The 15,763-nt window shown below is 54.4% G+C and overlaps 2 protein-coding genes across 2 annotated transcripts in view; one reads left to right on the plus strand and one right to left on the minus strand.

Moving 5' to 3' along the window:
- The first annotated feature begins 706 nt into the window (after positions 1-706).
- Positions 707-3,631, plus strand: SPR (sepiapterin reductase). The gene is made up of 3 exons (XM_080379627.1): positions 707-1,178; positions 1,902-2,192; positions 2,341-3,631. Exons 1-3 carry the CDS (start codon positions 800-802, stop codon positions 2,529-2,531), a joined length of 861 nt encoding a protein of 286 aa, XP_080235753.1. The 5' UTR covers positions 707-799; the 3' UTR covers positions 2,532-3,631.
- Positions 3,632-4,140: 509 nt separating this feature from the next.
- SFXN5 (sideroflexin 5) overlaps positions 4,141-15,763 on the minus strand; it is a 134,537-nt gene continuing 122,914 nt past the window's right edge. The window contains exon 11 of the transcript XR_013926818.1: positions 4,141-4,887. The gene's annotated coding sequence lies outside the window, so the exon portion shown is untranslated. The remainder of the gene's footprint in view (positions 4,888-15,763) is intronic.

The following is a 15,763-nucleotide window of genomic DNA, read 5'->3' on the forward strand; positions in this document are numbered from 1 at the left end:
TTAGCAAAACAAATATCACTCTTGGGTTTTTGTCACACCATGATTTTTTAATGCTTTATTAGAACACTGGAGGGTTTCAGCCCGGTCTGTGAGTGCTTAATAGAGTGAAACACCGCTTCCCTACCTGCTCACGCACCAGGGGGGCCATCTGTCCTCAGGATTTAACAGCTGTGAAACCAAGCCCAACTGCCAGCTAATTCCACGCAAACCAGGTACTCCTTGCAAAAACCCTCTTTGAAATCTGTCCGCCTTCAAGGACAAAATTACTTATTTTTTTAAAAAGCCTTTTAGGACTTTTGAGGATCAGACAGTGCTTTCGCTACCCAATAAAAAACTGCTGCCGAGTGCCAAAAATAGCGATCACAGAGGAAAAAGGTGTGCGAAGGCTTTGTAATGGTTCGGTTCGGGCCAGGGGGAAAGCGGCCAGGGTGAACGCGGCCGTGGTGGCTGGTGGCAAAGTACCAAGCCTGCGGGAGGCGCGAAGCGGGAATTTACAGCCGCGCTGGGAAAAAATGTATTGGAAAAAGAAAAGTTAAAAAATGTGTTAAAAAATGTATTGGAAAATGCATTGGATAAAAAAGGATTGGAGCAAAGCACAAGCACTGTCGCCTGACCCTAGCTCTCGCCCGCCCGCGGGAGCAGGCGACGCCTTGGCGCGGCCGGAAGGGGGCGCGCCGCTCTGCCTACGCCCACCCGGTACGTCTGCATGCCGAGGCGACGGCGGCGACCAATCGGAGGCTGGCGGCGGTGCCGGCGCGTTCGGAACGGCCATTCACGAAGCGGCGGGAGGAGGTTATGAATGGGGCGGGGGAGGCGGGGAGGGGCGTTCCCACGGCCGCCTGCGCTCGGGGCCGGGATGGAGCCGGGAGCGGGGCCCGGGCGCTGGGCCGCAGCCGCCTGCGTGCTGACCGGCGCTTCCCGGGGCTTCGGGCGCAGCCTGGCGCGGCTGCTGGCCCCACGGCTGGGCTCGGGCTCGGTGCTGCTGCTGCTGGCGCGCTCGGCGGAGGCCCTGGCCGAGCTGGCGGCCGAGCTGCGGGGCGGTAGCGGTAGCGGGCTGCGGGTGGAGTGCGTGGCCGCCGACCTGGGCTGCCCGCAGGGGCTGCGGCGGGCGATGGCTGCCCTGCGGGAGGTGCTGCCCGCTGCTCCGTACGGCCGCCTGCTCCTCATCAACAACGCCGGTAAGGGCCTGCTCCCCCCGGGACTCAGTCCCGCCGAGCCCTCCCTCGCTGCACAGCGGCTGAGACGGGGCTCGACCGGGGCTTCGGGTGCCGATAAATAACCGCGGGAGCAGCAGGGATGTCACCTTGTCCGCGTTTTATTTTGTTAATGTAACAAATGCGGGAGCAGGTTGCAAGGTTTTAGCCATTGCTGATGGCACAGGAGCCGCTGACCACCACCCCCTTGCTGCTCTGCTCTCCGGGTGCAAGCCATCAGAAAAACTTCTAGCCCTGCCTTCTGGAGCTTGGCTTGCCATCTTTAATTCCTGTTCGCCTTTTTTCACCCATTACCACTGTAAACAAGACCATGCATTCCAGCAGACAATAGGTGCCACAGGAGTGAGGTCCTTTGCCGACTTGGTTGCGAAAGCAGAGGTCATGTGGTGGCCCGCGGGGACATTGTACTTCAGGCTGGAGGTTGGGAGCTGTTTTTTGGCAGAGGATTGGCAGGTCTATATCCTGTGTCACCGCTGCTGGTGCAGCAGGTGACCCGAAGGCGCTGAGCAGAGCTGGGCGGTGCTGAGCTCCTCACTATGCTGTGACACCCTGATAGGGCTGAGCCAGCAGAACTGCAGGCTTGTGTCTGTAATAGTGTTGCATGTGGAAATGTAGGAAAAAAAGGGATCTGCTGTGCTGTTGAACCCACCTTTGATTACTCTTGACTCATGTATCCTTACTTCCTAGGCTCCCTGGGAGACATCTCCAAATCCTTCCTTGATCTCACTGACCCAGATGAGATCAACAGTTACTTTGCCTTCAATGTCACCTCGGCGCTTTGCCTCACCTCCGCTGCCCTGCAAGCCTTTGGGAAGAGGCCTGGCTCAAGCAGGACGGTGGTGAACATCTCCTCGCTCTGTGCCATCAAGCCCTTCAAGAACTGGGCACTGTACTGCAGCGGGAAGGCTTCCCGGGACATGATGTTCCAGGTGCTGGCACTCGAGGAGCCTGATGTCCGTGTGCTTAACTATGCCCCAGGTGAGGAGAGGAGCTCATGGATTGCTACTCATTTTCTCCTGGCTTTGTGGATAAAAGGTTCTTGCAGCCAAGCCAGGTACAAGAGGAAAATGAGTCCCAGACTTTGCTTACTCCCCATGTGATTTCTTTTTTGTTGCTCTTTCCCCAGGTCCTTTAGATACGGACATGCAGCTCTTGGCCCGGACTAAGACTGGCGACCCCGAGATGCGTCAGTATTTCCAAAGCCTGCAGGAGAGCAGGCAGCTGATAGACTGCACTGTGTCGGCCCAGAAGCTGGTGAATCTCCTGGAGGAGGACACCTTCCGCTCCGGTGCCCACGTGGATTTCTACAACATCTGAGTTAATCTCACCTCTGTCTTTGCTTTCCGTCTTTGCTTTCTGCTGAGCCATGTCTTGGGTGCCTCCAGCATGTTTGGTGACCTTGTGTAGTCCCATGCAGCTTTCAAGAGAAGACCTCTGGGTGCCTTATAAATACTTTTAGTGCCCCAATGGGGATGAGAGGCAGTACCCTCCTGGGTACCTGCTGACAGGAGCAGGGATTTCTCAGTGGCTGGGTATGGGGCAGCAGAGGTGGCTTTCCCAAGTGAACGGGCATAGAGGCTTAAAGCTGTCCTGCGCAGGAGGGTGTGTGAGCCAAGGAGCTACCGAGGCACACCAGGCCAAGTCAGAAAGCTATCCCAGAAGGTCTTAAAGAAGCCAACAGCAGCGTTAGAGCTGAGTGTCCCTGTGTCTGTCCCCTTTGTTCCACAGAGGCTATGTGCTCAGCACCTGGGAAAGTCACCAAAGGGCAAAAGAGCCATTCCCAGGGCTGGAGGTGGTGGCTGGCACCCAAACCCAGACTCTGCCCCCCATCTCACCAGTGGCTTGTCCGGAAGCTCCTGCAATTCTGGGATTGTCTTTGTGCAAGTTTTGTTTATTAAGATGTGGAGCAAAGCTTGTGCCTGTGGTTTTTGCACAAAGGTAATCACCAGGAGAGGGAGCTGCCCATGGAGGAGATGTGAATTTTGGGCGCCTGGCTGGGATCGCCAGCTTACATGAACCTGTGCACAAGTGCAGCACGGGTTAGCACACATCTGAGGTGCAACCCTGAGTTCATGCAGTGTTCCTATTTGCACATTCTGGGTCCAAGCCTGGATCTGGGGCTTCAGCCCCTACTGGGCTGTTCTTTTAATTGTTTGTGGGGTTTTATTGTCATTTTTTCATCAGGTTCCAGGAGGCACAGGCACTTATAGACTGGCTTTTCTAGAAAGCAGCTGATATGCAGTGTGTGTTGGTGGAGGAGAGCCGCTCTGAAGCACAGCGGCATCCCCTGTGTGCCCTGGAAATGCCCAATGTCCCTCTGTGCTCAGTGACAGCAACCTTCCTGCAGTCTTCTGTCCCACCCTGTATTTCAAGTTTTGTCCACCTGGATCTACAGTCATTAAAACTTTCGCATCTGGTCTGGGTCTTCTGACATATCTTTAAAAGTAGATAAATTTGGCGGAGGGTGAGAGAGATCCTGGGTTAAGCACTGTCTTCATCCAGCAGTGGCCTCCTGGAGTCCTGTTCTTCCATCTCTGAGCCATTTCATTAATTCTGTGTTAACTTAATCCTGTCAAGCTCAAAAAAAACTTCTCTCCAGCTAGTCTGTTGCTTGGTTTCATCTTCCCTCTATGCCTGTGAAACTCATAATTAGCAAAAACCCCTCTGCTGCTCACTGTGCTGGCAACAGGGTTGTTTTTCTAGGGTTTGATGCCTGGTGGTGTTTTATGTGGTCTGTGAAACCTGGATGGACCTGCTGCTGCTAAAAATCACATTTCTTCACTCTGCATCTATATGGGTTTGTCTCATCCCGTCTTGGGCAGAAATAATTTTCTGGGATCTGGTGCTCTGTAAAAAAAAAAAACTTAAGTGCTCAGAGCTGGGCATCCCCAAGTCCTGCCATTACAGGACTGTGGGCTGAAGGCAGGTAAGCCCCCACCAGAAGGGCTTAAGGAGCCCTATATTGCAGGAGAAGGTGGGAGGGTGCTGAGGGACAGGGCTGCTCTGGCCACAGGGATGATTTGGTACCAGCCAAGTAGGAGATGCAGATGGGTTCTTCAAGGTAAGACATAAAAACCAGGGTACCCAAGGGGGAGGATTATTTTGGGGCTGTGCATACTCGCTTGAGATCTGACCGTGCTCCAGTGGCTGGGGGTGGGTATCGGCAACTGTGTCTTCCTGGAACGTCTGCGTGAGGGGTTGTGGCATTGTAGAGGTTCCACTTGGAACCAGGCACTTCTCCAACCCAAACCTGTCTCCCAAGAGAGGATACATAGGCAGGGAATGCTGACTTTAAATAGCAAGGTGCTTATGTCCCGCTGCACGCAATGTTAATGAAATCATTAACAAAACACTGGATTTGTTTCATAGAATGGTTTGAGTCGGAAGGGACCTGAAAGATCACCTAGTTCGAGACCCTTGCCACGGGCAGGGACACCTCCCACCAGCCCAGGTTGCTCCAAGCCCCATCCAGCCTGGCCTTGGACACTGCCAGGGATGGGGCATCCACAGCTGCTCTGGGCAGCCTGTGCCAGCGCCTCGCCACCCTCACAGGGAAGAATGTCTTCCTAATAGCTAATCTAAATGTCCCCCCTTTTAGTTTAAAATCATCCCCCCTTGGTCCAACCACTGCAGGCCCCTGTAAAAAGCCCGTCTCCAGCTTTCTTGTCAGCCCCTTTAGGCACTGGGAGGCTGCTCTGAGGTCTCCCTGCAGCCTTCCCTTCTCCAGGCTGAACTCCCCCAACTCTCCCAGCCTGTCCTCACTGCAGAGCTGCTCCAGCCTCTGAGCATCTTTGTGGCCTCCTCTCACCCTGCTCTAACAGGTCCACGTCTGTCTTGTGCTGGGACCTGGGGCACTCTGCTTCATTTTCTCTCTCCCTTGTTGCCCAGGGAGCAGCAGGAGCAAAAATCAGTCTTGGTGTCCCTATCCCTTCAACTGGGAAACTCTACATCTGCTCAATGAGCAAACCTACTGCAAACATCAAGCACATTCTAGGTGTGAATCCTACAGCTGCGGTGATGTCCTGTGGCTCACGCTGCTGAATTTTGCTGGTGAAGCAACCACGTGCTCGCAGTTCCATGGAGCAAGTTTTTCTTTAGCCATTGGCCACTTCATATTTTGTCCCCAACCTGTCTCCTGGATTTTTTAACTTTTAGGGGTTTCAGCCCCTTGGATTCACTGTGCATGTGTTTAGATGTTCAGTATTGCTCTGTAATCCCAGGGATGCGGTGAGTTTTTGGCTCCCATTCCAGGAGCAGAGCTTTGCCCAGGGAGAAATACCAGTGATGCTTTCAGGGCATCCCCCGGGTACCAGCATCCCCTGCCCAGGGACCGTGCCCAGTTCCTGTCCTCCGTGGGTCCATCCAACACCTGTGCACCCATGGGCACTGTGAGATGCAGTGGCAAAATGATCCAAGTATTTTTCTTCCTTTTCCTATCATTTTCTGTGACCAGCCGAGGGCGTGCCGAGACCGGGTAACGGACACCAGCCCGAGCAGAGAATCCGGAGGGTCCGACAGCTTCAGTGTCCCTGGAAAAGCGACGGGCCGTTGGGTGGGACGAGCGGGACGCAGGCTCAGGCTCCCTCCTGCCTCTGCACTGCCTCATCACAGGTCCCTGTGGCAACTTTTTTTTTTTTTTTTTAATTAGGACTCCATGTCCTGGAGCCATGGGACCATGCCAGAAGCTCAACTAGGAGAAAAAGGAGTCGTTAAAAAACGGTTTTGAGGTTTCCCAGTTTCAGAGACAGGAGCTCACAGCTCACCTGGCAAAGTGTATGCGATGAGACTAACATGCTCGGCCCTATGGGGACCCCCAGTATTTGGGCAGTGCTCCCCTGCGGGCTAAGGAAGAGCCCTGTGGCTGCAGGGAGGCACCCTGAAAGCAGCTGTCATCACCTCCTTCCCAGACAGGACCCACAGGCTCAGTTCTCCCTGAAGGGGCTGAAGTGGGGCTTGGCAAGCCCAAACTCCTGCATGGAGCATCCCTCCAAGCGGCTCTGCTCCCTCTCCAGCTCCCCACCCCCTGCCTGCCTTCCCACTCTGCCTCCTGCAGCAAAATACTCTGTAGGGCATTTTATCACTTCCCCCCCCCTTTTTTTCCCCTTTGCTTTCTTCTGCCCACACCATCCCTGTGGCAGAGTGCTGGGGGTTGTGGCAGCCCCAGGAAGGGCTGTCCACTCCTGCTCTCCTGGTGTGTGGCTGTAGGAGCTCCCACGGGCCTGCCCGTCCCCCCATCCCCTCTTTGCTCTGAGCTCACATATTTTGAAGAAAAGCAATTTATCTGCTGCCGTGGGGTAAAGCAGCGGGACGGACATGCTGCCGGCGCTGGGCCCTTCCCCACTGCAGTGATTTCGGTGGTGGCTGGATCCTGGTGAGGGTGTGATGTCTCCCTGAGCCCTGGGAAACAGAGAGAAGCAAAACGAGCGTGAGCTGTGCAGATGGCCCCCTCCCCCCGTAAAGTGCTGCAGAAAACCCCTGTGATGGCCTCGATAGCAGATTGGGGGAGAAGGGGACCTTGTGTGTGATGCTTAGGGGTGACACCACCTGAGCAACTGGCCCTAGGTCCCCAGGGGACTCTCCGCAGCCCACTCCCCATGCCGGGGAGACACTGCAGCTTTTGTGTCCATGGTGAAATGCAGGGAGCTGGGTTATGGAAGGAGTCAAAGTCACTGCTGGGGTTTTGTTTCCATATGTGTGACCAGGTCCCTGGGACAGCAGTGAGGGTGAGTCTCCTAAATTCCCCTCAAAGCCTCCCAAATTAAAACCAGCGTGCACCCAACGACCTCTCAAATCTCAGCCGCTGCCCTGGGCTGCCCCTGGCTCAGTGGAGGGATAGGCTGCAGCCAGGTTCCTCTGCCCCTTATTAAAAGTTTCTCAGCAGAGGGAAGAAGATGACCTTTATTTTCCCATCTGGTGACCAGAAATGCTGAGTAGGGGCCTTTCAGCCAGGACTCTGAGTGCCCAGCGAGCTTCTTGCTCGCAAACAAGCAGTCACCTCTGGCCAAGGGGCCAAAGGTAAATGAGCTGTTCCTCCAGCAAAGGTGCTCCCAGCGGGGTAAAAGGTCTGGTGGTGCCTATGCTTCCCACCCAGGGACTCCCATCTTGCAAGCAGAGACGCCTGAGTGTGTCCACGCCGACAGCTGACCAGCCATCCCAAAGCTTCCCACCTCTCTGTGTGACAAGTCAGGAGCTTTGCAGGGTCTTCTGGGGGCTGTGGCTGGGGTTTGGTGGACACTCACCAAGCCTGAGAGGGTTAGAACAACAAACACCTTTCTGCTGAGCTGGCACGTTTCTCTCTGACTCTTCTCCCTGAGACTGAAGACTTGCTTGCACATCCTCCTGCTCGTAACTGCCCTCCTCATTCTCAGCCCACTAACCTGCTTTTATTCCTCTCCCTTCTACACTGTCCCTGGTTTTGGTGGCCTTAGCAAGGAGAAGAAACAGCTCCAGGCTGGCCATGTCCTCCGGCACAGCCATTTAATGAGTAATGAGGGACCCACTGGTCCAGCAAGGAGAGATGACAGATTAACCCAGTTTAGAGCCAAAGAGCAGCGGGTTTGCTGGTAAACTGTCCTGTTCCTGTGAGCTTCAAATGCCTTTAATGAGTTATTATTTAGTTGGCTATAGAGGTTAATGGGGGGACATTGCAGAAATGATCTGTGATTAATTAAACCATCTTTATCCGTCACGGGTGGAGCAGCTGGACTCACTGGGCTGGGCACTAAGCTGGGACCAGTGCTGGATCCCCAGCTTCAGTGCTGCTCCCAGCACTGCTCTGCACACACTGAATTCACCGGTGACTGAACCAGGCCCTGCAGACCAACGGCCACCTCCACCCCAGTGGGAAAGAGCTGCCAGGAATAGGAGGCTCTCCCTGTTCTTTTACGCAGCACCCCAAAACCAGACCTTGTCTGTTTGCTGCCGGCCCATGTGGGATGCAGCTTGGGAGATTTCCAGTCTCCCAAATATTGAGTGCCAAGCCAGAGGCAGGCTGTGCCTGAGCTGCTCCCGTGGATCCCCTGGGATTTGGGGATACCATCCAGTCCCAACACTGGCTGCTCTCTGTCCCCTTGCCTTCAGCAAAGCCGCTGGTTCAGATCAGTGCATTCACCCTCCTCCACCACGGCCCATCCTGTGCCATGTCTGCAGCCCATCATCCTTCGCCCAGCCCTGAAACCCTCCCGGGTTGATGGTTCAGCCCTTCCCCAAGCACCCGGTAATGCCAGCGGATCCCTGTCCTTCCCATTAGGATGCTGGCAGGCTCTGCCAGATCCTCAGTGCTGGCTTTAGACCAGGAAGGGCAAGCTAGGCATGCCACACTCATCAGTCCCAGCACCCCATCCCCTGCGAGATCCCATGGGAAACCCAGAGCATCTCTGTCCTTAGGAATCTCCCACCACCCAGCCACCAGCGTGGCCTCACCCTGCCCATGCCACCTCCAACAGAGCTACCGCCAAGGCACTGCGGCGAGGCCGGGAGCCGCATTCACATTCCTGCCGCGAGCACACTTGTCAGCCGAGCTGTCAGCCGCTCCCGTAATAGGGCCACAGCGGTCACTCGTGTTGGGAGTAAACACAGCCGAATCTGAGAAAACAAGAGCAGAGCAGAGCCTGGGTGCTTCCAGCAAGGCTGCGAAGTATCAGCACATTTTGGGGGTGGGATGCCCAGCCTCCTTTCTGCTTCCCCATCACCCCTCACCATAAACCCCAAAACCCCCCTGGGAAGGATGCTCGGTGGCAGTCTCGAGCATCACAGGGGTACTAGGATGCGGTCAGCTGCTCCCAGACTGAGACACTGGGGGTCTGGGATTAAAAAATAGGTTGTTTAGTGGCATTGAAGCTGGTGCATGGGATAGGTGGGGACAGCCCTGGCCTGGAGCTGCTCTGGGACACAAGGTGGTGGGAGCTGCAGATTGGTGATTTCTAGCAGAAGCCCACTCCCACCTTTGGCTGGAGGAAGAGCACTTTTTTCCCTTTGGATTTTTTTTTACTAAAAAAATGGCATTTTGCACATGCTAGAGCTGCCCTGAACCTGAGGAACCAGTTTGGAGAGAGGGTCGAGCCTCCTTGCCACCCTCTGGCCAGCATCCCCCAGGGTACCTCCCGCTACCTCCACCCATGTCACCAACGCTGGAGGGGACATCTCGGCTGGGTGGGATAGATCCAGGCTCCATGCTAGCCCCTGACATGCACCACAGGGAGGGTCAGGGGGTGTTTGCGTGGGGGTCTGGGGACAACGAGGAGGAGGAGGAACAGCCCCAGGAATAATTACCGCTGGCTTATTCGTTTTGCGCTATTCCTCCAACTCCTAAACCCTCCCCACAACAAAGAGGCGGCTGGCCTGAAAAGCCAAGGATTTAGGACAAAGAAGGGAGCAGGGCGGCCGAGGGCATGGTGCAGCTGTGGGCAGCGCGGGATGCAGACCGTGCCATGCTAGGGCCATGCGGGGATGCCTGTTGCGTGGTGCCAAGCGCTCCATCCCTAACTCTTCACATTTAGGGAAAGCTTCTTTCCCCCTGCTCCAGCCCGACAACTTCCCGGTGCCCGGCACAGTTTCTTCACATCTAGGAACCCTAAAAAAACTGAAAATAACATGAAATATTTTCTCTATGCGGGGAGGGGAGCGGGTGGCTATTATCCTCATCCAAACCAAACCTGAAATGTTGGGGTCACTCCGCCTTTGAAATCTCCCGCGGCCTTTCTTCCCATTAAACCATCTCCCAGCTCAGCTCAGAAGTTTCTTCCCCACCCCTCAGCCCCCCCCCCCCCCCCTTTTTTTTAATTTAATAATAAAGCATCTCAGATCTCTGAGTTGCAACTCATCTCACACCTAAGTGAGATTGCGTTTTGCACAAGCCTTTCAGCTGTTTTCTCAATCTCTCCTCTGTCTCATTCTCAATTCAGGCAGTTGCTATAGGTATGTTTTAATCCCCAGCATGGTAGATTTTAATTAGTCTTTGTACAGATGGCCAATTAACATTCATTACTTTTGCCTTGAGCGATTAATTATGAGTTTGGATAGAATGGGAGATGGAGACAGGAAAGATGGGCAGGTGAATAAAAAAAGGGATTTTAATCAGAGTTTGGGATTTTTTTTTCCTTGTTATTTATATATATACACACACACGCAGAAAGAGGAGGGAAAGGAAAAGTAGCAACACAGTGTGAGTTACGCTCCCACTGAACTGTGTCCAGTCCCGGAGCCGTGGGGATGGGCTCCAATGGATTCTCCAGCCAGCAACACTGCGGGACTCGGGAGCCATGGCCCAGCCAAGCCCCCTTGCAGGGATGGGGAAACTGAGGCAGGGAGTGCGGGGGTGTCATGAGCTGCCCGAGCACAGATGGGCACGCGGTCTGGAAATCAGCACACCAAGCTGGATTCAGGCACCTGGGCATCATGGTTTTGGGATTCTAATGGTACTGGGGTGGTAGGGACAGCAGAGGCGCCGGAACACGCTGCCACCTTCTCCTGGATGAACCCACAGAGCGATGTGCAGGATAGGGCTCGTAATCCTCCCCACACAACACCCATTGACACGTCGCTAATTCTTCCTAATTGATTTTTCATGCTGGCGGGAGGGAGACGGTGACATCCAACAACAGAGCCCTGATGTCGCGGCTTTCTCCTCCATGAAAGGGGCCGGCACCCTCCCCCCGGAGCCGACATACTTCTCCCTGGCCTGGGTAGCCATGGTGAGACGTTGCCCAAATCCTTTCACCGCCACCGCCGTGCCGCTGGAGGCTGGCGATGCTCCACGCCACCCGTGCCAACCCGCTCGCGGCAGCTATTTTGGGCATGCAGGCAAGCCAGCAGGAAAAATTAAAATAGCAAAAGCCCCCCAGGGCCATATCCTGTCCTGGTTCCTTGGCGGAGGGGCTGTACCCACGCTTCATGCTGTCCTGGCACGTGTGAACAGCAGCGGGTTCTGGATTTGGCATTTCTGGGTTATTTTGGCGGCGGGTGAGGCGTGCTCATGGTGCGGGGCAAGTGGGGAAGCTGGCGGGGAGATGGAGAAGGGCCTGATCCTGCTCACTGCTGGGAGGCCTCCCTCAATGGCAGGTGAGCACAGAAAAGGGGGTTAGCGTAAGGATGCTGAGCAGCAGGATCTGTCCCGCAGGACTTGGAGGGCTCCTTCACAGTGCCGCTGGCTGGGCTTTTACACCCGCTCTGTTGAAATCTGGGGATCTCTTTTTTAGCATGTTTTACATTTTGGCCCCAACCCTCTCAAGATTGGCACTTCTCCGCAGCACAAGTTTTCTTAAATCAGTCACTCAGGCGCAGGAGGAGGGGTCCAGATCTCTCCCTGCATGGCAGGGATGCGGTTGCTGTGACCCATACTCAAGGCATGACTGGTGGATGTGCCACCCGCATCCCAGCGTGGTCTCTGGGTGGATGTGCCACCTGCATCCTGGCATGGTCCCTGCCTGGACGTGCCACCTCCATCCCAGCATGGTCCCTGGGTGGATGGGCCACCTGCATCCTGGCGTGGTCCCTGGGTAAATGTGTCACCTGCATCCTGGTGTGACTAGGTGGATGTGCCACCTGCATCTCAGCATGATCCCTGGATGGATAAGCTACCTGCATCCCAGCGTGGTTCCTGGGTGGATGTGCCACCTGCACCCTGACATGGTTCCTATGTGGATATGCCACCTGTGTCTCGGCATAGCCCCTGGGTGAATGTACCACCTGCATCCTTGTGTGGATGGGTGGACATGCTACCTGCGTCCCAGCACAGTCCCTGAGTGGGTGCCCACCCCAGGCAAGTGGCTGAGCCCGTGGCGATTAACCCCCAACAGTGCTTGAGGACTGGCTCAGCTCATCCCACTTGTGGGATGGTGGCACTGCACAGAGCTCTGGGGACCAGGTGGGAGACCCAGAGCATCAAAACTGTGCTGAGCACCCACCCAAGGGACCTCCCCTGCTGCAAACACCTCCGTCTCCATGCTTGTGAGCTGGATCTGGCCTCTGTGACCAGCAGGGATAAGCATGGCCATATACAGACCATCCCCAGCAGCAAACCCTTAATTTTGCAGAATTTTTTTGCAGATGAAGTTCAGGTCCAACATACGGGAGCTGGCGGTCCCCGCTGCCTCGTGCCAGCTCAGCGCTTCGTCTCGGGTGAGGAAGAGGCCGGGAGCGCAGGCGCCTCCGTACAGCACCATCCCCACCTGCAGAGCCGTGGCAGGGTATGGCCCTCTCTAAGTATACGCCATTGAAATGTGCACATTTCCTAAAAGCAATATGGAACAGCTAAATATACTGCTCACAAATCTGTTTACACTAATAATGGCTGGGAGCCTGCCATCCATATGACTGCAAGGAACCATTGATTCAACATAAATTAACTGAAAATTACTTGCGAGAGGGAGAAACTCACGGCATTTTATATTTAATGTTTTTTCCCCCTTGTCTGTTGGGGGTTTTTTCCCTGCATTGGGAAAGGGGCAAATGCGGAGACATTGACACCTCCCCTACCGACAGCCACAGCTGCATTTGGCAGTGGCTCTGCTCTTTCCTCTCCGGCCCCTCTCCCCATCCGAAGTGGTAGGGACCGGGATACCTGGTGAGCTGGGATTTCCTATCCCAGCACCGAGGACTGGAGATGCTTCTGAGGCTAAATGAACACAATATTTACCCATTTTCCAAGAAACAGCAGTGGAAATGGAAGGGTCCGAGTCATTATTTCAGTGCAGGCAGATTGCTAACTTGTTTAAATTGTTTTTTTTAAAGGGGGAAAAAAAAGAAGAAAAAAACCCACCAGAATTGGCAGCTCGTTGCGTATTAGTCGAAATGCTGCAGACTTGGCTCCCGCTCACCTCCGCAACATAATGTTAAATGGCATCAAGACAGTATATCAGTCATTTACATATGTTGCTTATAGACGCCAAAGTTATTAACACAATAAAACTGCTGCTAAGAAGCTTTCCTGCCTATTTTTCTCCTGGAGAATGTCAGTGTTGGAAGCACCTAGCTGCCTCGTATGGAAACACTCGGGGTTGCCTTTCATATGGCACCCGGGAAAATAAATACATGAATCACCCAGGGTCCCCCTTCGACCACTTCTGAGGCAAAGCGGAAGGAAGATTCATTGATTCAGTGTTGTGCATCAGAGGAGACCTCCAGCACCCAGCAGCACCCCGTGAGCCCCAGCATCTCCCCAAGGCACACCACATCCCCAGACAGGCACCCGGGCTGGATGGTACGGCTTCACCCCAGGACTGGCTTTAAACCCTACTGCTGCGAGGTGTCCCCAGCTCCCTGCCCTCGCAGCTGAGGTCTGGAAACACTGGAAAGGGGACCCTGGGTGATTCATATATTTATTTTTCTGGGTGCCATATGAAAAGAAACCCCAACTGTTTCTGTATAAGGCAGCTAGGTGCTTCCAGCACCGATGCTCTCCACTAGGAAAGGAGGCAGGAAAGCTTCTTAGCAGCAGTTTTATTGTGCTAATAAGTTTGGCGTCTATAAGCAACATATGTAAGTGGTTGATACACCGCCTTGATGCCATTTAATGGTATGTTGCAGAGGTGAGGGGGAGCCAAGTCTGCTGATCTCCCCTAATATAACACTGCACAGTCCCTGTGGGGTTTTGAGGGGACTCTCCCAGCATCCAAGCAGGGATAGCACCTCTCCCCATGGTTTCTTTGCCCCTGCAGTGGTGCAGTCTCACAGGGCATCTTTCTTCCTTAGCTGCTGGAGCAAAGCCAGCATGAGCCCGGGGGGTCCGACGTAAGGGTCACGCTCCGGTGCCATCCGAGGGAGCACCTGAATCCTCCCTGGGGCTGAAGGCATAATTTCCTGTGTCGAAATTTCCTGAGCTCTCCTAGAAAGGCATTTTTGCTGCAATGATGACCCTGCCGTGTGTGGAAGAACATTTCTAAAGGTGACATCTGATAGCCCTGGAGAGAGGTACCTGGTGGGACATTAGCTGGAAGACTGGTCTTCAGCCTCAAAAGCAGTGGGGAGGGTGGCTGAACCCAAACACTGCAACTGAGATCTTCTTCATGCTGTCAGAGGTATAAACCCTCAAAACCATGCCCAGAAATCACAGTGCTAAAGCACGGAGCTCCTGGCCATGGCATCCCAAGGAGGTTTAAAGGCTGGGATCAGAGATGAGGGAGAGGTTGGCTCCTGGCCAGGGCATGGTGATGCCACACACCTGCCACTGCTGCCGCCCCAGGGACCAGGATGACAAACCAAGGTCAGAGGTTTGGGTTTGCCACAGGGGGGCTGAATTGCACCCCTCACTACAGAGAGGGGCTCAGGGACCCCAGGACCCCAGAAGCTCTGGTCCTCTATGCTGTCCCCTGAGCAGGTCCCTGGGGAGGACCATGTCCCCACCTGCATGTCAATGCCACACATGGAGCTGTGTGTGCTGCCGGTCCCTGTGGCATCAGTGCTGCTCTGACAAGTTGTGTCACAAGCAGGAGATGCAGGTGCTACCCCAAAACCATGTGTTTCAGTGCTGCTGCCCTCCATGGGCTCCAACGTGGGCAAACCAGCTCATTGCCCCACTCACCTGTGGGCAAACAAGGGACATGGAGTCACCAAGGTCAAGGGGAAAGGTCCCCAGTTGCCCAGCCTCTGCACACCACTTTCAACTAATGAGTTACAATGACTTTCCCCAAAACTGTGGTCCCGTGGAACCACCTTGCCTAGCAGAAATGACAGGAGCCATCTCTGTCCCAGGTGCAAGTACAGCCTCAGTGCCGGATGGGCATCGCCAGCAATGGCTGGGGGTGCTGCAGCTTTCTAAAAGGCTTTATCAGGGCTACAGGCACCTGCACAACCATCATGAGATGTTTCAAGACTTGTAGATGATCACTTGAGGAGCTGGGGTCTACAATGTCTACAGGGAGCTGAGTACAAAACCCTGTTTGCTCTGCAAGAGCAAAATTCCTCTTCATGACCTGTGGCTGCAGCTGTGTCCACACCAAATGGCCTTCAAGATCTCCCACCTCTGAGTTTGATGGAAGCCCACCAGGACCCGTCACAGCAGAGCCCACATCTGTTCAGGGTTCTGTGCCAACAGAGCAGCCAGACCACGCTGGAGACATGAGGGTGAATGCAGACCCCATAGAAAAGCCAGTGTGACCATTGTGTAAGTGAGTGAGGATCCAGCAGCACCTTTCCTTGCTGGAGTGACCTCTTCCAGCCCACAGCTGTGTGATCTGGGTGGCTTCCCTTTCCTGGGCTGGTGGTGGGATCCTTGCTCCATATCAGCCTGACTCCATAGACTAAAGCTATCTCACATCCATGTCAGTGTACATATCTACCAATATTCCCATGTCATCTTCATCCATCCATCCATCCATCGGAGCACCCATCCACCCACCCACTCACACATCCATCCATCCGTCCACTATCAATGGAATAGTTGATAAAACCACCTTAAAAAAAGGGAGACTGAGTGAGGTGAGATGAATAACTTGCTGAAGCTCACTGGGTTGTGCAGGGACAGCTTATTCCAGTCCAGAATAACCCTGAACCAAGTGAAATTGAAAAAAAAAAAAAAAAAAAAAAAAAAGCCAATGAAGCAGGAAAGGGGG

This window comes from Falco punctatus (genome assembly GCF_963210335.1).
Source record: "Falco punctatus genome assembly, chromosome: 1".
Classification (NCBI taxonomy): Eukaryota; Metazoa; Chordata; class Aves; order Falconiformes; family Falconidae; genus Falco; species Falco punctatus.